This window comes from Chionomys nivalis, chromosome 1 (genome assembly GCF_950005125.1).
Source record: "Chionomys nivalis chromosome 1, mChiNiv1.1, whole genome shotgun sequence".
NCBI lineage: Eukaryota > Metazoa > Chordata > Mammalia > Rodentia > Cricetidae > Chionomys > Chionomys nivalis.
Window position 1 is genome coordinate 91,240,288 of NC_080086.1, and position 24,142 is coordinate 91,264,429.

General features: G+C 36.9%; 1 protein-coding gene across 3 annotated transcripts in view; it reads left to right on the forward strand.

Moving 5' to 3' along the window:
• Positions 1 to 24,142, forward strand: part of Atad2b (ATPase family AAA domain containing 2B) — a 132,567-nt gene that overhangs the window by 96,943 nt on the left and 11,482 nt on the right. Inside the window, exons 21-27 of one of the 3 annotated variants that reach the window (XM_057769870.1) lie at positions 560 to 756; positions 3,654 to 3,813; positions 13,044 to 13,166; positions 15,480 to 15,617; positions 19,106 to 19,786; positions 21,698 to 21,825; positions 22,125 to 22,253. In XM_057769870.1, the coding sequence (XP_057625853.1) occupies positions 560 to 756; positions 3,654 to 3,813; positions 13,044 to 13,166; positions 15,480 to 15,617; positions 19,106 to 19,786; positions 21,698 to 21,825; positions 22,125 to 22,253 (1,556 nt within the window). The remainder of the gene's footprint in view (positions 1 to 559; positions 757 to 3,653; positions 3,814 to 13,043; positions 13,167 to 15,479; positions 15,618 to 19,105; positions 19,787 to 21,697; positions 21,826 to 22,124; positions 22,254 to 24,142) is intronic. The other 2 variants (XM_057769876.1, XM_057769882.1) reach the window with 2 other exon arrangements.

Here is a 24,142-nt window from a genome sequence, read left to right on the forward strand (position 1 = left end):
TGTGGTATTTTGTTTTTGTTTCATTTTGTTTTGAAACAGGATCTCAACTGTGTTGCTCTAGCCCCCTGGAACTCACAGAGATCTCCTACCTCTGCCTCCCAGAGTGCTGGGATTAAATGTATGTGTTGCCACACCTGGCTTGAAAGATAATTTTTGTAATCCATACGTCTGACTAAAGAATATAATGAAGATTATATGAACATCTCTTAGCACTTTACAGTAGAAAATAAAACATTTCAGTAATAAAATGGATAAATAATAACAAAATATGAGGGTAGAATTCTTAGAGGGCTAGGGGACTTATTGTAATTATTCAGTAAGGTGAAGTTATTCTCTTAATTTCCATATGAAGTTTTACTTATTGGGTTTTCATGGTTCACATACACTTGTAATTTCCTTTCTTTTAAAGATTGTTTTGGGAGAATGTACAAAGTCCAATTGAGCCCTGGCTTACCATGTTAAAATCTTAACACTTTTCTTCTCTCTCTCTCTCTCTCTCTCTCTCTCTCTCTCTCTCTCTCTCTCTCTCTCTCTCTCTCTCTCTCTCTCTCTCTTTTAGCTCTGTGTGCTATGGAAGTGCTTCCACTTGCATTACCATCTCCTCCTCGTCAGTTATCGGAATCAGAAAAAAATCGGATGGAAGACCAGGAGGAAAATACATTAAGAGAGTTGCGGTTGTTTCTCAGGGATGTTACCAAGAGGCTGGCCACAGATAAACGCTTTAACATCTTCAGCAAACCGGTGGATATTGAAGAGGTCTTGTTTCAGTAGTGTGCAAACAGTGAAGTTGAACTGGCTAAAAGAAAAAAAATATTGACATCTTTTTTGGAAGGAAAAAAAGCAAAGGCATGGATGAATATTACCCCTAGCCTATAAAATTTTAATCCATGTAATATAATAACTACCAGTGTCATCAGCAAACATCTGGCGACTTTTGAGTGAAATTAGTGACCAATTTGTATATGTCCTCTTAATTATTATTGCTATCTGTGATCACCTACTCTTCAATTTAAGAAGAGGATTAAAATTTACTTTTGCAAAATGTCCATAATAGACTATTTTTATTCCAGGATAAATCCTGCTTTTAAATGTACATTGGTATCAATGCTTTGATGCCAGTACTGGCATTTCCTTAACTGTTTGTAACTGTGAAAAGAGGCAGTAAAGTCTTTCTGTTTTAGAAAGGCCTCTTGTTAAGTCGCACATCCCATGCACTTAATCTGTCCTCTCCAAAGAGTTTCTCTGCTCCCAGTGGAAAATTCCTCACTTTGTATGTGTATTGTTCTGTGTAATTGTGGGAACTTGGTTTGTGATGGTGAGAAAAGGAATTTTCCATTTGGAATACATTAGAATGCTGTCAATTAAAAACAAACAAAAAAACCCAACTTTATCCTGGGATAATATAGTGTGGATGACCACAGTATAATCTTTACTTGCCTTCTCCTTACAAGTTCAGACTCCATGTTTGAGCAGTTTTGGTGTTTTTAGTTTTTTTTTTTTTTTGTCATTTAAAAAATTTGAATTATAAAACGATTCAAAGTTTAATGTGTGTCCTAATTGTGAAATCTGTGTTTTTGGACCTGAGCAGATTCCTTTGGAACCATTATGTCATCTGTGACTGGGAAGAATGGGTTAGCGTTACATTTTCCCTTCAACAACTCTGAGAATACACATCTTCCCCTTCTTCTTTAATAAAGGGACTGTCAGAATTCTTATTTGGATTTTATCCACAATGTGTAGTAGTCCATTTGATACTTTTTCAAAAAACATCCAAGGTCACTTTGTTACTTTTCTACTAGTTCAGTTGAGGAAGTTGGTTAGTGACAGCCAAGTTTGGGAAGGTTTTTCAAATTTAAAGCCTACAGTCTTTTACTTTTTAAATTTGAGACAGAGTCTTATTATGTTGACCTGGATGACTTTGAACTTGCAGTCCTCCAACTCCCAAATTTGGGGATTATAGGCGTGCATCACCATGCTTGAAAGCCCCTCAGTCTTTCATCTTTTCTGTCTTAGCTATCTTCCCGCCTTTTCCCACTGAAATAGCAGGACATGTAAGATATGTATAATATATGCTTTTAGCTAAAAAAAAAAAAACCACTTGTAGGATTTTCATCTGAAATAATCATTAAAGATTTCCTTTTATGGTCTTAAGAACTAAGCCCAGGATCTTGCATGCATGGCAACTGTTCCACCAGCCAAGCAATACCCCAGCCCTGCTTCTCAGGCTCAGATAAACTAGTTTTCTTCTTGCTCAAGAAACTTTTTTCTTCCTAATCACAAAATTTTGGCAGATTGCTTCCATCTTTAAGAGAATATGTTTTATAAATCATGGTAAAGAAATAGAAAGGAAGAGGTTTAGGTAAGGTTTAGGTAATAATTTAGCTAAGGTTTAGGTAATAATTTTAGTTAATGTTATGATCCTCCTTTCTGTCTTAGGTTCATTCTGGTCTTGCTCTCAAAACTGAAGCAGGAGTAGCAGGGGAAGAATAGAAAAGGGAAAACAAGATAATTCCTAAGTCGTTTAAGATATAAAAGTATGTGCTCAAATAATGCATTAGAAGTGGCTAATACTATCAAATTTAAAGTCATTTGAAGAAAGCAAAATATTAAAAACATACTGAATTTAAAACTAAGTATGTGCTAAAATTTCATACTCTTTTATAAACTCTAAATGCCTTTCCTTTTATAAAAATTTGTTTCCACTTTTATACCATGGCTAGACCTTAGAGTCCAACTAATAGTTCCATTCCTGCCTGCAATAAGATCCCACTTAGAGCTGACAGTCACACAACTTATGAATGACCTTAAAATTTGAAAAACATGCACAAATTACATGCATGCATGGGTATGCACGAGTCTGTGTATAAACTTAAAATCATGTTATCAGTGTCATTGGAAGCTATATGAAAACAGACAGCAGAAACTGCCCAGAAGTTGGTCCTGTGCTAGTTTTAGACATTGCTCAAACTGCTTTCAGATTACAGTTTACTGAGGTTTCCACTTGAGAAAACAATAAATACAGCTTGCTAATCCTTCCCTACTGGTGATATGACATTAAAACATAAAACTTACTTTATAAATCCTGACTGAATGTCTTGCTGTAGAGTCATTTATATGTAGAGGCAAGTCCAGCAAGCTCTTTACAAGTTAGAAAAAAAATACTTATTTAATTGACACAAAATGTGTGTAATGACTCCAAAGGAGTAGAAAATACTTCCCATGAAATGGTTCACCTTATAGAGTTAAAAAAGAAAGTTTTGTTGAAAAAAATTTAAAACATATACCAGAAATTCTGTATTAATATGAAAAAAATCTCTCCTAACCCCCTACCCCCCCATTTCTTGAGGTAGCACAGTTACTGATGCTTATTGGGTACTTTACCCACACATTATCTTCTCAGATAAACCCAAAAGATTTAAAAACCAAAAACTGACTGTTGGTTTCAAATTTCAAGATGAGCACCGTGAAGCTTTTCATGGAAAGTATGTCAGATAGTAACATTAGTAACATAAAAAGCATTGTAATTTTACTCTTATATAATTAGCTACTTAGATTTAAGTTTTAAAGTATTCTGTTTTTAATTTGTGCTTTTGTGAACTAAAGCATATAAAAAGCCAGATGTAATTTTCATTAAAGCATCCTATTTGTTTTAGGTTTCAGATTATCTTGAAGTAATCAAAGAACCAATGGATTTATCAACAGTAATAACTAAAATTGATAAACATAATTATCTAACGGCTAAAGATTTCCTTCAAGATATTGACCTCATCTGTAGCAATGCTTTAGAATACAATCCAGACAAGGACCCCGGAGGTAAGGACACTTAGGGCAAGGTGCCAGTTTCTGCATTCAAGTGTGCCCATTTTAGACTGATAAATGAATGTATTCAGGAACTTTGAGAAAGTAATAACCTACTTGGAAACACTGTGCCAGAAAGTTTTACAGTTCTAGGCACTATGTTTTTGTCTAAGATTTAGTTTTCATTTTCCTTTTAATTTTTACACTGAATTCTAATTTTGTTCAGATTGATGGAATAAGTTGGCAAGTGAACTTAACTTAAAATTTGTTTGTTTAGCCAACATCAGTAGTCATCAGTAGAGCCACTAAATAGAAAATTTTTAATTTGTGGAAAGTCAGGAACTGATAAGTTTATATTTCAAACTTAAAAAAATAAAGACAGAATCTTATTGTATAGCTCTGTCTTGCCTAGAGCTCAGTAATGTAATCTAGGCTGGTCTCAGACTCACAGAGATCCTCCTGCCTTCGTCTCCTGAATGCTGGGATTAGAGGTGTGTGTTACCATTCCCAGCCCTGTGTGTCATCATACCTAGCCCTATGTAACAGAATTTTCCTATAGAATGTTATCCTTTCTGTATATTTATTGGAGGTATTCTTACATAATTTTATTTTACTCCTAATTCCATCTTATACTTTCCAGAGGTGTCCATTCTTTTGACATAGTGACATGATACTATCATCAAATGTGTTAGGTCGGATTTGTAGCTATCCTGGAAATCATGTAGCTCATGGGCTGCAGGTTGAACATATATGTAGTTCCAACTCTTGTCATTGTCATCCGGAGAAAATCACTAAGAACATATCTATAGTTAAACAAGATGGATTTATTGTAAAGAGGGATGATTCTTATAACAAAAATGCATGTCTTTGGGAATCATAAAAGATTTGGTATTCTGTATATAATCTTAGGGAAAGTGGGAGGAAGTGGAACTTAGCAGTGAATTGGATGTTGCTAGGTAGCAAGACCATTTTGTGATTAGATATTTATTTTTAGAACCTAGGAAGTGAGCTGGGTTTACCTGAGATAGCTCATCAGGTAAAGCTTGAGACCTGAGTTTGATCCTTGGACCCTTCCACATGGTGGAAGGGGAGCATCTATTTCTGCAGTTTGTCCTCTGAACTCCACATACCTGTAGTCACGTCTCCCCTACCTCAAATATTTTTAAGTGTGTGTGTGTGTGTGTGTGTGTATCAGAATCAGAAGAATCAAGCAGTGCTAATACCCTTAAGCAGGACATTGGTTTTAGTGAGCATATAATTATGTGTGGTCATTTTTGTGCTTAGGACAGTGTTCATGTTTTGTTCTGTGCTTAGATATAATTACAGAGTTGTCTTTTTATTTGGCCCATCATGGTCACACAGTGGCTTTGTGTGTTGTTTTTAACATGAGTATGCTAAGATTAAGCTGGTTATGCTAGGATAACTCTTAGCTACCAGGAGCTGTTTTTTTTTTTTTTTTTCCTTTTTCTCACTCATTGAGGATTTTATTTCTTCACTAGGTGATACACAAAATACTATTTTTTAAAGCATTTATGTTGGTTTCTGATCTTTAAAGATACTATACCTGTATTTGGGAACAGTGGTTCTCAACTTCAGCTATGCAGCAGAATGACCTGGATTTCTCCGTTCTACATGAAATTACTTCTCACCTGAATTTAGACCATACTAATTGATAATATCCTATTTCAAGTTCAGAAACAAAATAAAATATTTACATAGTAAGGCTTGGTGGGCACTAGTTCTTAACATTTATGTATAAGATATTTGTTTGTTATAGTTTTGTGGGTTTATTTAATGTGCATGAGCGTTGGCCTGAAAATTGTACTGTGTGCATGCTTGGTACCAGTGGGAGCCAGAAGAGGGAGTCAGAGCCCCCGGAACTCACTTTACAGGTAGATGTGAACTGTTGGGTGCTGGGAACCAAACCTGGATCTTTCTATTAGACAAGCTGGTGCTTTTAACCCTTGAGTCATCTCTCCAGAACCTATTTTTTTAAATTATATATGTCTTTGAAAATAAGACAATAAGAAAGTTCAGCAATCTGCAGTCTCATTACTTAATGTCTAAGTCTGAAGAATATATACACACATTAGCCAGCCTGGTCTACAATAGCTAGTCCAAAACAGGCACTAAAACTGCACAGAGAAACCCTGTCTTAAAAGACAAAAACAAAACAAAAAGATATGATTATTGTTACTTTTTGTTAGTATACATAATAGGGTTTTTAAATTTTATTATATATATAGTGTTTTACCTGCATTTCTAAATAATATGCATTATTTTTTGTAGATCATTGTGCTTTCCTTGCTCATAGTTCACTTAACATGATTACCAGTTGCATTCATTTTCTTGCAAATGACTTGATTTCATTTTTATTTGTATATGGATGAAACTCCTTTTCATGTGTGTAAATTACACATTTTTCATCCATGTGATAATATCTAGGCTGGCTCCAGGCCCTGGCTACTATGAACAGTGCTGCAGTAAGCATGGTCATGCAAGAGCCTCCTGTGTTCTGACTTAGGTTCTTTTGGGTATATGACCAGGAGAGGATAGATATGCTTGTATCATATGGTAGTTCTATTTTTAGTTTATTTATTTCATAGTGGTTGCACAGGTTTACATTTCCACCAGTATTTTATAAGGGTTCCTCTTTACCCACATCGTAGCGTGTTCATTATAGACATTCTGAGAGGGTTGGGAGAAACAAAAAACCTCAGTGTAGTTTTAATTCCCATTTTCCTGATGGCTAAGAATGTTGAACAATTTTTGTTTATCTTTTTTCCTGTAAAATTATGTAATTCTTATATTTTTTTCATTCCTTTAACATTTTTGAAACTCTTCTTAATGAGTAGGTTAAAAATTATAGATATAATATAGCTAATGGCCTATTCCCGGACATATTAGTTCTTTTTTCCTCTATCATAACTATAAATAAATATTTTTATAAAATGTCTGGCACAGATCTGTAATTCCAGAAACTTAATAAGACCCCAAAATAGAAAGAAAGAAAGAAAGAAAGAAAGAAAGAAAGAAAGAAAGAAAGAAAGAAAGAAAGAAAGAAAGGGCTAGAGGTCTAGCACAGTGATTGAGAACTTTCCTAAATTGTGTGAGGCCCTGAATTTCATCCCTTAGTACCTCCCAAATAAAAATTATAATGTAGTTGTATGTATTTCTTCATATTTTGTTTGGGCCACTGTTAACTAGTGCAGCAATTTTATGTCCATGAGGGTTTCTTCTTCTAGCATGATGTCATCTTGCATCAGAATGGGTGTTGAGAAACATGGCCTTCCTTTGTCAGATAGGATCAGATGGGAGTGGCTGTGTGTGCCTTTGACCTTGTGACCTCAGCTTCTGGTGTGGTATGGTGTAGTGTGGTGGGAAGGTGAGTGCCATATTTAGACCTATGCTTGTGTCTGCACTGCTGTTCTCTAGTTGATGGTGATCAAGTCAAGTTTTCTAAATCTTAGTTTTCCCATTTTTATAGTAGGGATAACAATAGAATTTGTTATTTGGGGTTGTTGTAAGAAAGTGTATTTTGTTGAATGTTATGGTGTTGCCATTTTCCTATTGTTCAAATTAATTATGTCAAGTCCCTAGCATAAATCCTTTTAGCTGGGAAATATTCCTTGAAGATTGACTTTTGCTATTTATATTCTTTTTGAGACAGTGGGGCGTTTCAAGACAGGGTTTTTCTTCATAGCCCTGACTGTCCTGGAACTCGCTCTGTAGACCAGACTGGCCTCAAACTCATAGTTTAATCCTGCCTCTGCCTCCTGAGTGCTAGGATTAAAGGCGTGTGCCACCACTGCCTGGTGTTATTTATATTTTTATATTCTCATTAGTATTTAAATTGTAGTTTTAAGTTTGGGGTTCCATAGTAGCTATGTACATACATGCTCTAGGATGACTCCCCCCGCTTTGTGTTTATTACAGTTCCCAAATCACACTTTAAACTTATTTGTAAACAAATTTAGGGACTATGAAAATGAGCGTAAATGCTTGTTAGAGAAAGCTAGTTTAGGAAATAAATCTAATTTTCCCCTAGATAATTTATTATAACCCTGTTGATATAAATATCTAGTTTCAAGGAAGAAGCAATGCTTTCTGATGCAGCATTACCTTTTCTGTAGAATGTGATGGTTTACTAGAGGCCACGCTCTGTTTCATAGGTGGAGCTTATGTGCTATACTTAAGACTTTCCTCCTCTGTTCCTTAAAGATCGATACAAAGAGGGTCATAGTTCAGGAATGTTTGCTGTCTTCACACCTTACCTCTCATCTTTAGTCAACAAGGGAACAATTTTTTTTTAAGCAGCAGAGCCCCTTGTTATGTATATACTTGTAAAACCTCAGGATCTGTTGTGTAGCAAGTGGAAATTGCATGAATGTTGAATTACTTTTACAAGGTCCCATGAGTATTTAAATGTTTACATTGTTCTCCTTGGCAGAACACATGATCACTTGGAGGGTATGGGGGAACTACTTATACAGAGAAGATAAAAGTCTTTGGAAGTTAAATATTGCTACATGTTTACCAGATTATCTCACACAAGATGATATGGATAGAAATTAAATGTGAAGTGATAAGGAATTTATTTAACTTGTAGCTTCTAAATGTGATCAGGGTCAGACATTTGACTCTAATAATTGTTGTCCTAGGGATAGGACATGATGAGTGAAGTTTGACCATTCTGCATTGTTGGTCTTACCTTACCTCTAGGACAATTCTTAGACCTATCATCATTTGATCAATTTTGCTGACATTCATCCTTAGTCTTACAGTCTTCACAGAATCCTAACATTTTGTATCAATTGCCTGGGATCAGAGTTCTCAGAGGCACTCATATTTTGGAGCCACCTATAATCTACCCAGTACATTTCCAACTTTGTCATAGTTGTACCTCATAAATTTCAAACATAACCAAACTCACTTATATTTCTGTTAGTGCTTATGACCATGCCTTAATTACTTTGCAGGATACTTGGTATATAAGAATGTCTGTGATGCTGTTACTCCTTGAGTAACAGATTATATAACCTGTATCAGTATTATGATAGATCAGTAATATGACTCCTGTATGGCAGATATTGGTCTGTATGCCTTTTTACTTATCCACTAGAACCAACATACAAAACATGACACACCAGGAGGTCTAAGCAGTTTTTTCTCAGTGTGGGAGGTGAATTAGTTCAAGTTGAGTCAACAACTTTGATTTCTCCCAAGACCGACCACTCTTCTTGGTTTACTTAATGGCCTCTCCCTGTCGCCTTTTCTCCACTGTGCGTACTTTTCTTGGAGTGTTCAGATCTCCTTTAAAAGAGCATCAAGCACTGTGGGTTAGAGCCCACCCTCCTTTTTAATCTTAATTGCCTCTTAACAATGGCTTATTTCCAAATACAGTCACAGTAGGGGCTCAGACTTTGACATATATATTTTGAGGGGATGAAGTTCACCCTGTAAGAATTATGTATGGCACAACCCTAACTGTATAGAATTTCATTATTTTTATTTATTTATTTTTAGAATATTTTTAATTCTTTTAAAATTTCAGACATGTGTACAATGTATCTTAATCATATCTACTCCTTCTTTTATGTCCTTTTCTGATCTTCTTTGGCACCAGACACCAATATTTACACAAACATACATGCAGGCAAAACACTCATACACATCAGATAGAATAAATAAATCTAAAAGAAATAAGTACTAGTTACAATAGCATCAAAAACTTATAATAGGAGGAAATCTGACAAAAGATATATGATATTTGCATTGAAAGCATAAATGGCTGAGAAAATTCTTGACCTAAATATCTTTTCAACAAATAGTGATGGAACAATTAGGTATCAGTTATGTAATCAAAATTTCCCAAACCCCCTGCCCAGTGATGGTGAACACTGAGTGCTCCGTGATGGGCTTGGTCCAGGTGCTAGTATATCAGTCTTGGTCACCTTGATGTTCTTGAGACCCTCTTCTGGTCAGTGAATAAAAACATCTAAACTCTGAAAAAAAAAAAAAGTTGACTCAATGGATCATATACTGAAACGTAAGAGCTTAAACCTATATCCAAAACATTAAAACATACCTCAGAATTTAGTAGGCAGTAAACACCCCAATTTAAAAACAAAAGACTCGAGCCAGGCACTCGTCTTTAATCCCAGCACTCAGCACTTAAGGAGGCAGAGGCAATCAGATCTCTGTGAGTCCAAGGCCAGCTTGGTCTACAGAGCAAGGGCTGTTAAACAGAGAAACCCTGTTTCAAAAAACCAACTGACCAACTAACCAATCAATCAATCAAACAAACAAACATAAAAGACTTATGAATTAAAGACAGTTGGATCCACTTGCAAGGATGAAGCAGAAGAATTACTCTTGGAGAGGATCTAGGCTTGGTTCTCAGCTCCCAAATTGGGAGTTACTTGTCTATAACTGCAGCTTGAGGGAATCTGACACCCTCTTTGGGCCTCTGAGGGCAGCACATGCAGATGTGCTTATATATATAAAATATATTTTTGAAAAAAATACATGCAGATTGAAAAAAAATCAGTGGTTGTTTGGTCATTAATAGAAGTATTGAGCCTGGGTTCATGTGCTTATATATCTCTATTGGGATATTTTTTTAAGCATCTTAAAACCAAAATGCCTAAAGCTAAATTCATTAAAGGTAATCTCTAACTTTTCCTGTCTTCCTTCCTCTATATATTCCATGTTGTTTTTGTGTGTGTGTGTCTTTATAAATGTGCTTCTCCCTCTCCCTTTCCCCTTTTGGATGCAAAAAGCTAGAGAATTATGTTTGATAGTTATCAAACCCTCTCATCTGTTTTTATCACCCTTTTCTGTAGTTGAGATCCCATTTCAGATCTGTAATCTCTCTCTCTCTCTCTCTCTCTCTCTCTCTCTCTCTCTCTCTCTCTCTCTCTCTCTCTCTCTCTCTCTCTCTCTCTCATCATCATCATCATCACCCCAGTTCTAGTTGTGGTCTCTCTCACTTCCAGAAACAACTTTGTGGTTATGCTTCTGGATTGTACCCTAATCTCTCTCAGTCCAGTCTCCTTATAACAGCCAGAGTGAGTTTGCGTCCTATTGCTTCCTGTTCGTGGCTTTTCAGTGACCTTGGATTGCTTGTAGAATAAGTTCTGAACTCTTTGGAGAAGACCTGGCACTTGTTCTAGTCTTGGCTATTGAGCTCTCTCCATCAGGGAACATTTTAGATTCATGAACTCTCCTAGCTCTTGAACGTGGCACAGTCTGTACCTGCAGTATAGACTCCTCTCTCTGCGGCTCCAAAGCTTGTTCACATATCTGTCCAAGTGCCTCTTCCTTGAGAGACTCCTCAGAACTCAGGTGAAATTTGCCAAGCCCACTGACTTTCTTCATAGCCATCAGTCAGATTAGTGTCTTGTATTTTTGTTGTTATTTGTTTTCTCTTTTGAGAGAGAAGGCTTTTTATGTATGAGGTAAATTTAAAGATTAAAACAATTTATGTGTATGTATATATCTATGTGGGTATGTGCATGTATGTGTGTATGTCTGCAGAGGCCAGAAGAGGGTATCAGATTCTCTGTAGCTAGAGTTACAGTGGTTGTGAGCTGCCTGAAATGGGACTAGGAACTGAACTCTGGTCCTCTGGAATAGGAGCAGCAAGCCTTCTTTCTCTCTCTAGCTGAAAGACTATTTAATGCTACTTTCCTATGTAGTCTGAAAATTGTGATTTTGTTGGAAACATGTCTGGTTGATTTTGGGGGGGGTGATACTTCTGTGTAGTTGTCACTTCAGTTTTTCTACTATTGTGAACAGTGTTGAATTTAGAGACCATTTCTCAGAAAGAAATATACCAGTGGTTGCACGTTTGTTTTTATGAGATTTCCACAATAAGCTATAATATAGTGTTATAAATAAAAGAGCTTTTATACTTTATGCCTTTACTACAGAGAGAAAAGTATTTTTTTAATTTTGGATTCTTTGTTTTTGTTTAATTTTTGTTTTGAAATACGGTCTTATGTTGCCTACACTGAACTAGAACTTGTTGCATAGCAGATAATGACCTAGAATGGATCCTTCTTTTTCCCCTCAGAGGTGTGCACTACTGTTCCAGGAGCAAACTGTTTTAAGTTATCTTGCATTTATCCACCTTTTCACATCTGGAGTACCATAACTCCAAAGGGCACCATTGATACTACATTGTTCATCCAGTCTTTCCTATAACCTGTGAGGGAGACACTGTTTCATAGTATCACTTTAGCTGTGGTACCTCGAACCCCAGGTTCTTCTCCCTGCTTCTGCTCACTGATGTTGTGAGTTGGGCTTTGTGTACTGCTGTGTTTCTCTGACAAGATTATGTGCAGTAGCTAGGACTGCTTGGAATTGGGGATCCAAGTGCTAGGTTATAAGTGTATAATGTCACATTTGGCTGCTATTTACATAGTATCTTGCATGCCTTGATTAGGTAGTTTTTCTGTATTTATATGGTTTTGTCACAATTTAAGAGAGATCTCCCTTTTGTGTTCTTTAGCACAGTTTTGACTAGCTACTCTGGTTTTAAAAAAAATGATCTTTTAGTTTTGTTTATTTGTATGTGTATGGGTGTACACGCCATCTGAGAGTGAGGGCATCAGTGGAGCGCTTTGTAGAGTTCATTCTCTTCTACATTTACATGGGTTCCAGGGATAGAAATCAGGTTGCAGACTTGCACAGCTAAGGTATTATCCACTGAGCGGTATGCCTGGCCCCATGAGTTCCTGGGGCATATAGCATATCTCCAATTCTTAGAAAATTATATTGAAAATCATGTTTTATTTTTAATTTCTAAAAAAATTAAAAATAAAACCATATTTTGAGGTAATGATTTATTAGAGTTAGTATTTTGAGGTCTTAAGGTCCAATTTTCCAAGCTATTGATAGACTAGCTCATATTTTACCCACCTCTTTTTTTTTTTTTTGGGTTTTTTTTTTTTTTGGTTTTTTCGAGACAGGGTTTCTCTGTGGTTTTGGAGCCTGTCCTGGAACTAGCTCTTGTAGACCAGGCTGGTCTCGAACTCACAGAGATCCGCCTGCCTCTGCCTCCCGAGTGCTGGGATTAAAGGCGTGCGCCACCACCGCCCGGCTTTACCCACCTCTTGAATCTTTTCTTACCTAAAATGTTTTTATAATTTAAATGTTTATATATTTTACTTTGAAGGAATCCTGCATTAATTTTATTCCATTTGTATCTAAAATAAATTTATGCTGACTTTTTTTAACAGACAAAATTATTAGACACAGAGCTTGTACCCTGAAGGACACTGCACATGCCATCATCGCAGCTGAACTGGACCCAGAATTTAATAAACTCTGTGAAGAAATTAAGGAAGCAAGAATAAAAAGAGGTAAGTCAGAGAAATAGATTTGCTACTGAAGCAGTCTCTGTTCATTTTGTTCATCTTTCTGTGATACACAGAACAGCAGAATGTCTTTTTTGTCTCCAATATTAACCTTGTATTTAGGAATTTCTGATACTAGCATGGGTCATGTAAATTCTCAAGGATATTTCAAAACTTCACCTGTGAAAGTTGGAGTGCATGGTGCTTGTTAAAGAAATAAAGTATTTCTTAGTGAAATTTCTTAAATGATTTATGTTGTATCTATCTGTACTTATAGCTGAAGAGATCTTAGTTTTCATCATTTCACATCTAATACTAGTACTTAAACTTTTTATAAATACTTCCCCAGTGTGTTAACACTTATGTGTCATTTTTTAATTAGAGACACAGAATGAGCATATGGCTTTTATTGGGTATACAGCTGTGTCCTAGAGGAATTTTAGTAGGAGGAAGAGAAATGCCAGTGTAGAAGAGCCCATTGATTTTAAGCAATGGGATTGGTTAGATCATTTTAACAGCAAGAAATAACATGTTCTCGGTGTTTTAGAAAAATGAAAGATTGAGTTAAAAGTTGTGAGAGTCAGTTTGGAAAACTACGTTTCAGTTTCCACAGAGGCAAACATAGATTTGCTGCATTATGCAGTTCTCTTCCTTGGACTCTAAGAGAAATGAATATGTGACCACATGGAACATGTACATGAATGTTCATAGGAGTGAGTGTTAGTCATAATAAATAAAAACTGGAAAGAGACAAATGTCCATGACCTGGTTAGTGAGTAGCAAGGCATAGTTTATCCATAGTCTATATAACTCAGTGAAGTATTAGTATAAAATGACACTGGACTTCACAAACAGCACTACTGAAGTAAGGCAATAATGAAAGACCATCTATTGAATATGGTTCTTTCATGTAAAATGGCAAGTATGTTGAGAAAACCATACAGTAGTAGCTGCCTGGGACAGGTATCTCAAATTAGGTTTCTATGAGTGACTACAAAAATGTACTTTGCTAAAAGCAATTTTATGCTTAAAATGGGTGGTTTTTATGTTATATAAACTGTATCTCAGTAAGACAGCTGGGGGGAAAAGGCGGTATAGCAATATGCATTTTAATGACTGAAGAATGGAGCTAAATAAGATTGGCATATGAATGATACATGTGTAGAGAACACTTCGTGTGATTGTCTTGCCCGCCTGCCTGCTTGCCTGCCTGCTCACCTGCCCGCCTGCCCGCCTGCCCGCCTGCCTGCCTGCCTGCCTTCCGTTCTTTCTGAGAGTTGTTCTCATATAACTCAGGCTGCCCTCAAATTCACTATGTATTTTTCTCTCTCTACCTCCTAAAAACTGAGATACAGACCTGTGCTATCACACTCAGTTCATACACTGCTGGGCATCAAAACCAGAACTTGGTACATACTAGGCAAACACTCTGTCAACCTGAGCTACATCCCTAGCCTAGTAGAGGGCACATTAAAGGGAAAGAATATTTCTAGTTGAATAAATGGGTAGAACCAATTTTGCTAGTCAAAACAGGCAACATATAAGGTAAACTGTTTGTATTTGTGTGTGTGTGTGTGTGTGTGTGTGTGTATGTCTAAAGATGAACCAGTTATCTTTAATTTGGCCTATGTTTATGATACTTGGTTAGAGATTGATATAGACAAATAGAAATATGACTTATAGGCTAGAGATCTTTGGACTAAAGAGATGTGATAATTATTATATAACATCTTTTAAGAACCATACACATAAAGGATGCTTTTTGTATATTACAGTAAGAAGCTAGGTTATTGAGAGAGCTGTGAGAAGCACTAGCACTTATGGTCACATGGGGAAAATTGAGATGGAATGGTTACTCTTCAGGAGATGGTGCCAGCAAGTAAGACTTAGGGCATTGTGGTGTGACAGGCAGCAAGCTAGGTTGAAACTAGATTGATGGGAATGTAGTTTAGTGACCCGGTACACTTACTATACATTCTATGATAGCAGAGACCATGAGTTTTAGACAATATGTATAGTCTTATTATCCCTCAGTCATATTGTGAAATGTATCTCTTTTGGAATTAAAGTGAGTGAAAATGGGGCTTCTATAGGCATTAGGTACCATGGCCTGCTAAGTATTTTTATTTTTATGATTTTAATATCAAGTTACTTTCCCATCTTAAAACAAAAGACCCCAATTTCAGCAGAATTACAAACTGTCTAGGTATAATAAATGACTTTTAAACTCAGTTTTATATTTCAAATTTTTTTAAAAAACTTTGTTGATCTATGCAGCTGGGGACATTTAAATAGGTATCGCTTATCTGTGGCTTGCAGGCTTATCAGTACCAGCAGAGCAAATAACTCCTCATGGCACTGGTGCCCGTAAGGCAGAGACTAGATTGGAAGAGGCATTTCGGCACAAACAAAGAAGCCCAATGGATGCCTGGCACAACTCTACAAATAAGTGTGCATGTGAGTATTTGTGAGCATGTTAGCCAATGGTGGCAATAAGTGAGACTTGGTAGGATAGGCCCACAAGACAACACTGCCCTTTGTCCATAGCTCTTTAATCCTGTCTTCCCAGAGAAGAGCTTGTAAAGTAAGATTAAGAGAGAGATTCTGGTTTTTTTACTTTATTTGCTGTTTTCTATACTTTTTTTTCCCTGGATGACTAAAACACTTGAAACATTTTCAGTGTTAAACACTGGATTTTGGATAGAAATATGGAGGCCACAGAATCTTTTGTCTGCCTAGTCCTTATTTCCCACTCCTTGCATGATATGCAGGATGTTCTCTTTGTAGTTAGAAGTACAAGGATCATGTGGAAATGACTGATTTGGCAGTAGCAAGTTTGGTTAACTAAATAGAATATTCTATGCTGAATTTAAGAAATCTGAGTAGCCTGATTTGACTTAGCTTTCTGTGATGTATTTAAAAAGAGAATTTAGTTCCTAGATCTTCATAAAAACTTACTCTTAATGATCTATTGTATTTCTGAAAGGCAAATGTTTATAAACCCAAAATCTTCCTGATGTAGTCTTCATGTTTCATTAAAGATAGCCTGCTTTGAAAGATATGCGCTGTTCTTCTGGCTTTAATATGATGATATTGCCACGTCAGCAAAGCTGTCCATGCTATGCTCTTTATACCAAATGATAATGAATTTGAAGGAATAAATCATACCCACTTTTATTCGCTCGCTCGCTCGCTCACTCGCTCGCTCGCTTCCTCCCTCCCTCCCTCCCTCCCTTCCTCCCTTCCTCCCTTTCTTTTATTTTTTGAGACAGGATTTCTTTGTAGCTTTGGAGCCTGTCCTGGAACTCACTCTAACCAGACTGGCCTCAAACTCACAGTGATCCACCTGCCTCTGCCTCACGAGTGCTGGAATTAAAGGCGTGTGCCACCACTGCCCGGCTCATACCCACTTTTAAACAATATAATATTTTTATTAAAATCTTCATATGGAACAAGTTTGAAAAGGGATTTAATGATGCATTTAGTTGCTCTGAAACCAATAACTAGGCTATTTGGCCTAGTTGTAGCTTGGATTGTGTCCCATTGTGTAACGTTGTACTCTCATTTAAACTTTGAAATCTTTTATAGTTTCTGCATTGATTCTAATGTCTATTAATGAGAATATATTGAAAATTCACTTTAAGAAATTTTAGACTGTGGCAGGCAAGATGGCTTAGCAGACAAAGGTGCTTTCTTGGTAAGCCTGATACCGGAATTTGATTTCCAGAACCCATAGAAAGGGAGAAGAAAATGAAAGTACTTTTAAAATCTCTCGTGGGGTTTTGTTTTCTCTTACCAGCAGATGGCACATGTGACACACCATTTGTCTGTCTCAGGTTAACAGAAAGGAACAGTTGCTTTTCTAAGGTCTTGGCTTTTGGAACAGTCTCAATAAAAATTGACTTTAAAAGTTGTGTTCCTAAAAGGGTGTTTAATAGAGCACCCTAAGTAAATAAGGGAAGTGGTAGGATAAGAATGCTCTCCACATACACTCATACACCTCCCACATGGTCCTTACTGTGAAGATGCTTCCACCCATGCTGAAAGTTTATCTGATTAGTTTCTTTACTTTTCTAAAATACTGCTGTTAGAAGTAGTGATACCAGATCCCAAAGAATAGGCATGTGTTCTCTTTCTCTTTTTTCAATGATATTTTTATTAATTCTTTGAGATCATACAGTGAACTTTGAAAATATTAATTCCTCTCCCTTGCTCCTTCTGTAACCACTCTTTTCACCATTTCCTCCCTTCCTACCCAACTTGGAGTCCATGCTCCCTGACCCCCAACAGCATGGATTTTAGTTTGTATTGTCTACCTAGTTTTTGGGATGGGGCATACACACTCTCTCTTATTAACCAGTGTGGAAAACTAAAAAATATATTTGCTTCAGTGAGTTTCTGGCCTTTGTGTAGTGTGCTACACACAAAGAATTGAACTAACTCTAGATTGAACAGAGTTCAGACTTTTCTTGCTCTGGAGTTCCATGGCTTAAAAAGTAGTGTGAAAATTCTTAATAATTTTTGGTTTCAATGCTGAAAATTAAGAGTGGTTAGTGTTGACAGTTGTCACATAGTGGACTTCTTACAACTGCTTTTGGAACAAGATGACCATCTTGTTTTCATTTCAGTGTGGACTATATTACTTTTAGCGAATGATTGTTGTAGATGCTTGTCACCTGAGCTTGTGTATATTTAACTTTTAATATTAGAGTGATAAAGAAATTTTTATGCGTCTGCTAATTAACATATAAATATGAATTATAAAATAGAAATAAAGGAGAGAGCATGAAAAGTGAGTTTTAAATCATATTGTATTTTGGAAAAAATAAACTTTGAGTCAAATGACTAAATACATTTAATTTTAGAGATGATAACTATAAATAAGAAGGAATAATAGTGACTAAATATTTGTGCCTACTCTTGGAAAGAGTCTAAAGGCTTAAAGTGGTGTGTGAACCCACTGAACACTGTTGATGGACTATCAGCTAATATTAAAGATCTGAGTTCCCCAGTGGAGTCAAGCTACTTCATCCACTACCTCAGATACATATTAAGGAGATCAAAAATCTCTAGCTCCAACTAATCACCTGGAAGCCCAACCAACTATCTATTCAAAGAGCTCATGATGTATTCTTACCTAAGAGTATACAGCATTTTTAGGTCTCCTTTTTCAGATTATTGACCAAATGGATATTTTCAATATCTTCTTGATATTGTTGCCTTTATAACAAAAAGGCTTGATTATTCTACGTATTTGGAGATACGTTTGTAATAAGTTGATACTATTGGGTAATCCATTTGTAGTAGAGGCGGTTAACAGTTTGCTAACCAAATTGTTTACATAACCTATTGTAGTGCTTTTCTTCATGATCATTCGTCCTACAGGTAATGCCTTTTTCTAAAAGGAGAGGCAATAGGTGTTTGTTTGAGGGATAGCTGTCACTATTGGGTCCTATAGCATTGGATTAAAGGGTTTTTGTTGTTGGTGGTGTTTTTTTCTTCTCCATAGCTGAGGTGCTGCTATCTTTGCATGATTTGCTTGCAATACACCGACCTTCCTGGTAGAAATCCAAGGCTCTCTCAAACTTTCTGGGCTGCTTGGTAATATGATAATTCCCTAAATGTATGCTTTCTAGGTTAGTCCTTGACTGTTGAAAGTTAAAATTGGCTATAAAGTAGAATCTGTAGTAGTAGAAGAGGCTAATGCCAAGCAAACTCATACGGTAAAGTTTTAAGTTTGCATTTGTCTGAGTTCATCTTTAACTTCATATCAATTTTACCTAGAGGTTGTAAGAATTAGTCTGTATAGATAATAAGAGCCAGGGGTTTTGTTTAGATTTTGGCCAGAATGGGTTTACTTTCTTTGGCTCTTCTATAAAGAAAATGTAAAACTGACATTGTACCCTGAAGTTGTACATGCTCTTTCCCCCTTTCTTATCAAACAGTCCGAGTTCGGAGAAAATCAAGGCGGCGATCACAGTGGGGTAAAGGAATTATTAAGAAAAGGAAAGTCAATAATTTAAAGAAAGATGAGGAGGACACCAAGTTTGCAGACTATGACCATACCGAGGACAGGAAGTTGCTGGAGAATGGAGAGTTTGAGGTAAGCACTGACTGCCATGAGGAAAATGGAGAAGAGACTGGAGACTTATCTATGACCAATGATGAATCTTCATGTGACATCATGGATATGGACCAGGGTCAGAGGCTGAACAATGAAGCAGGCACAAAAGAGAACTTTGCATCGACTGAAGAGGAAAGTTCAAATGAATCTCTACTTGTCCACAGCAGCAGTACTCTCAATCCTGAGCAGACATCTAAAAAAGAGCCCTTTCTTAAAGGCAGCTGTCTGAACGGTGAAGCCTCCACTGACAGTTTTGAAGGAATTCCCGTTCTGGCATGTCAGAATGGTAAAGCTGAAATAGTTCCTCTCTCTGTTGGTGGAGAAAAATCTAGTTCTGAACAGAAGATTCCTTCAGAGGAACAGCCAAAAGACAAACCAGAAACTTTGAATGAAGATCCTGGAGACGATCCTGAGAAACTAGAAATACTGGGATGTAGCAGTAATGAGAAGATCGAGCCTGGTCCTGATGTGGAGGTTAAAGATACAGAACTGGATAAAGAAGGTAGAGCTAAAGTTTTAAAAGGTTTAAATGTCAGAGTTAATTTGTTGAATATTTGTTTGATTTCTAGTAGCAATAATTGGCTAACGTTCTCAGAACGGAATGATCACTCACATTTTTCATCCCATTCCATAAATAACTGTGAACATACCCAGTTTTGCTGAAGGTTCCAGAGGTTTCATGGTCCAGAATGAGTACTGTCTTGGCCTTTTACTCTTCCACCTGTCTGATTGTCACTCTTTTTTCTTCTTCTTTGAGACAGGGTTTTTCTCAATGCTCTGGAACTTGTTCTGTAGACCAGGTTCATCTCAAATTCAGAGATCCTCTGCCTCCCAAGTACTGGGATTAAAGGCGTGTGCCACCACCATCCAGCCTGATTGTTACTCTTACCTTTCTTTTTTAAAGTTAACACTCCACATTCTTTTTAAAAAAAAATATTTATTTATTTATTTATTATGTATACAATGTTCTGTCTGTGTGTATGTCTGCAGGCCAGAAGAGAGCATCAGACCCCATTACAGATGGTTGTGAGCCACCATGTGGTTGCTGGGAATTGAACTCAGGACCTTTGGAAGAGCAGGCAATGCTCTTAACCTCTGAGCCATCTCTCCAGACCTGTTACTCTTATCTTAAAAGCTTTGTAAGTGAAAGCCAGGTCAATTCACAGGTGCAAAGAAGACGGAATCCCAATGGAAGAATTGTGAGAATGGGTGAGGCAGACAGAGATTAGAAAAGTGTATAAACTGAGATTAAGCCATTCTTAATTCATTTAATCATGGAATTTTGATCTAATTCCCTCATGTCTGGTTTTTAGTTTTGTAAATCAAACTTTTGTAAATCAAACAATGGTATTGTTGCTGGAATTAACAATAACTAACTAGCTGTTTCTCCTGATTACTAAAACGTATTGCAGTGTATTAGACTGAGTATCCCAGATCCAACTAAGTTGCGTTGATTTGTGTGGCAGTGGAGAAAGGATGTAGAACTCACTGTTGACTCACAGTGCTTTTAGAAAATAAGAGCACTCTGCAAGCCCTGCCTTCTCATGATTACCATCTGTTTAAGACAAAGTAAAAAGGGAAGTAAAGATTATCTAGTTCATCTTTTCTCACCATTGTTCTTTACTGCAAGATGTGATGGAGTGAGTCCTTGTAGGGTGTGTGTGTGTTTAGGGGTGTTTATGTAGTTACTTACACCCATGTGTGTGCTCAGAGGCAAGAGGAAGACATCAGACACCCTGCTCTGTCTCTCTTCCTTATTCCTTAAAGATGGGGTCTCTCACTGATTCTAGAGGTGAACTCACAGCCAGCAAGTCCCATTGATCCTAAATCCATCTTTCAGTGCACTGCTGTACAGCACATATAGCCATAACCTTCTTTGTAGTTGAAGTGCTGGGGTTCCAAAATGAGGTCTTCATGCTTACAAAGCAAATATTTTACTGACTGAGCCATCATCTTACCCTTTATAAGCAAGAGCTTAGAACCAAGGTAGTTTTTCTGTTTCTTTTTCATGGATATGTGTATCACATGATATTCCAAAGTTATAACTTTGCTTTCATAGTTATGGTTCAGTTCTCTTTAATTTGGATTATTCTTATTTAAAAAGGAGGGCGGTGGTGGTGACGCCTTTAATCTCAACACTCGGGAGGCAGAGGCAGGCAGATCTCTGTGAATTTGAGACCAGCCTGGTTTATAAGAGCTAGTTCCACGACAGGCTCCAAAGCTAGAGAAACCCTGTCTCAAAAAACCAATAAACAACAAAATAGGAAACATCCCAAAATAAACATGATCATTTTTAAAAAATATATTGTTCTTTAAAAAATATGTCATGGGCAAAAGAATTTATATTTGCTTAATAATGATTTTCTCTTAATTTTATTGACTATAGTACATTTTTTTCTCTTCTCAATTGTAGGTGCTTCTAAAATAAAAAAATATCGTAAATTAATTTTAGAGCAGGCAAAAACAACAGGCCTGGAACTGGTTCCAGAAGAGCCATCTGAGCCTGTGCCACCTCTGATAGTTGATCACGAGAGACTGAAGGTATGCTTAGCTCTTCACAGTTTGCTTTCAATGACTGGAATAATACTGGATATTTGTAAAGCAGTAATAAAACTAGTTTTGGTAATTCTTACTTTAACCTAGCGATAAGTGTCCCAGGACTTCTCCTGAGAGTTAAGTATATTTTGAGGGTTTGATGTTAGTAAGCTAAAGCCTAGAATCTTCAAACCATAGGTGTTATTTTGTCTAGGCATTTGACTATAATGGTTTCAGTTTAACCGATGATATCAACTACATCTTATCTTCTTTCTTTGGATTTCTCTCACATGTACCCCTTCCAGAAACTGCTTGATTTGTTGGTAGATAAAAGCAACAACTTAACAGTTGATCAACTCGAGAGATTGTATTCCCTTCTTAGTCAGTGCATCTACCGCCATCGTAAGGATTATGACAAGTCACAGCTTGTGGAGGTAAGTGTGTTTAGTGCATGTGAAGAGATAAATGCTGTTTGCTTATCTTAAAAGAAAAAGAAGTTATCTAAGTCCATTTTTAAAAGATTTCATGTGTATGAATGTTTTGCCTGCATGAATGTATGTGTGCCACAGGTGTGCTAAGTCCATTATTTTTTACTAAGTAACTGAACAGTGCTGTAAAGATTTAAGATTAGGAAAATTGGGCACTGAGTCTGCAGCTCAGTGTTAGTACATCAGTTACCTAGCGTGAGTGAGACCGAGGGTTTGATCTCTTACACTTAAAGAAAAAAAGGAAAAAATATTATGATACAGTTTGAAGAATAAAGCTCTTCTCTACCATTTTGTCTCAATAAATAAGATAGCAAGTTCCTTGTTTGTCCAAAAGTAGACACTCATGGTTCTGTGTAGTTGAGCATACGGAATGACTATCATCATTCTCTTTTCTTTAGTTTGCTACTGACTCATACTACTTGGGCCTGTTGGTGTGGCTTAGCTCTACAATCCCTGTCACTGGAGAGCTGAGAGGGAGGGAGGATGTTCAAGAGGTAGGAACAGAAGAGTCAGAAGTTCCAGAAGTTCTAGGTCATCTTTAGCTACATAACAAGTTTGAGGCTAGTTTGGGAAGTGTGCATGTGTACATGCGTGTGAATGAAGATAGGTAAGGCAGTGTGGCCTGTTTGCCACCCACTAGTACACTAGTAGTTGGAAAAGAACTGTATGATGTTTGCTTTGATCAGACCTTGTCCTGTAAGTAGCAGAGGGACAGAACTTGTCCTTCAACTCATATGCTTTAAACATGGGCCTTTATTTTTCTGTATGGCTCTGGACCACATGGAAATTCCTTCCTCCAAAGAGCATCTGTTTTCTTATATTTGACATATCTCATCTGTGCTCCTGCCTTTTAGTGTCACCTTAGCAAATGCAGTCCTGCATGTACTCACTGAGTTGTTCACAGCTATCCACTGACTGAGCTGAACAACTTAGATTTTCTTTGTTCATTTGTTAGTTCATTTGTTGGTCTAGCTATGAAATATTTATCAAGAATCTCCAGTATCAGATACTGTGCTACTTGTTTGGATGCTAAACATGAGAAATTTCTTCTTGTTTGGGAATATTTCCAGTGTTAAGGATATTAGAGATTTATGTGGAAAGGATATGGTTATTTTTCGTGTGTTATAAGGACATTAGATTTGTTGTCTTGCAGTACTAGGACTTGAACATCAATCAGGCCTTGCATAAGCTAGGCAAGCATCCTACCACTGAATTACACCTTTAACCTTAGGATAAGGAGCATTAGATTTGAATCAAAATAAGGTGGCATTTAAAATCATTTTGGAGGTCAAAATAACTGATTAGGGCTCTTACTTGCTCCACCACACCAACACCAAGAGGTAGAGATGGCCAAGAGGTGAGTGCCCATGGAAGAAGGCTGGGATTTAGTAGAAAAAAACAAACAAACAAACAAAAAACAAAAAAAAACAACCCAGAAGCTTTAACCAGACGTGGTGCACACCTTTAATCCTGGCACTCTGGAGGCAGAGGCAGGTGAAGCTTTGTGAGTTCAAAACCAGCCTGGTCTACAAAGCAAGTTCCAGGACAGCCAGAGCTGTTACACAGAGAAACCCTGTTGCAAACTTCCACCCCAAAACCAGAACCTTTGTAGAAATATAGAGAACAGACTAGTTGCAGCATAGCAAGAAAAGCAAAATCACCTTTTCTCCAGTTCCACAGCCTAGCAAGGAAGAGTCTCCACTTTACAATAGAGTAAAATGCATTATTCTCAGTGCAAATAATGGCAGATACCGCTACTGGATATTTATGTGGCCCCTGAAGGCTTTCAACACACACACACACACACACACACACACAACCCCACAAAATCTTAG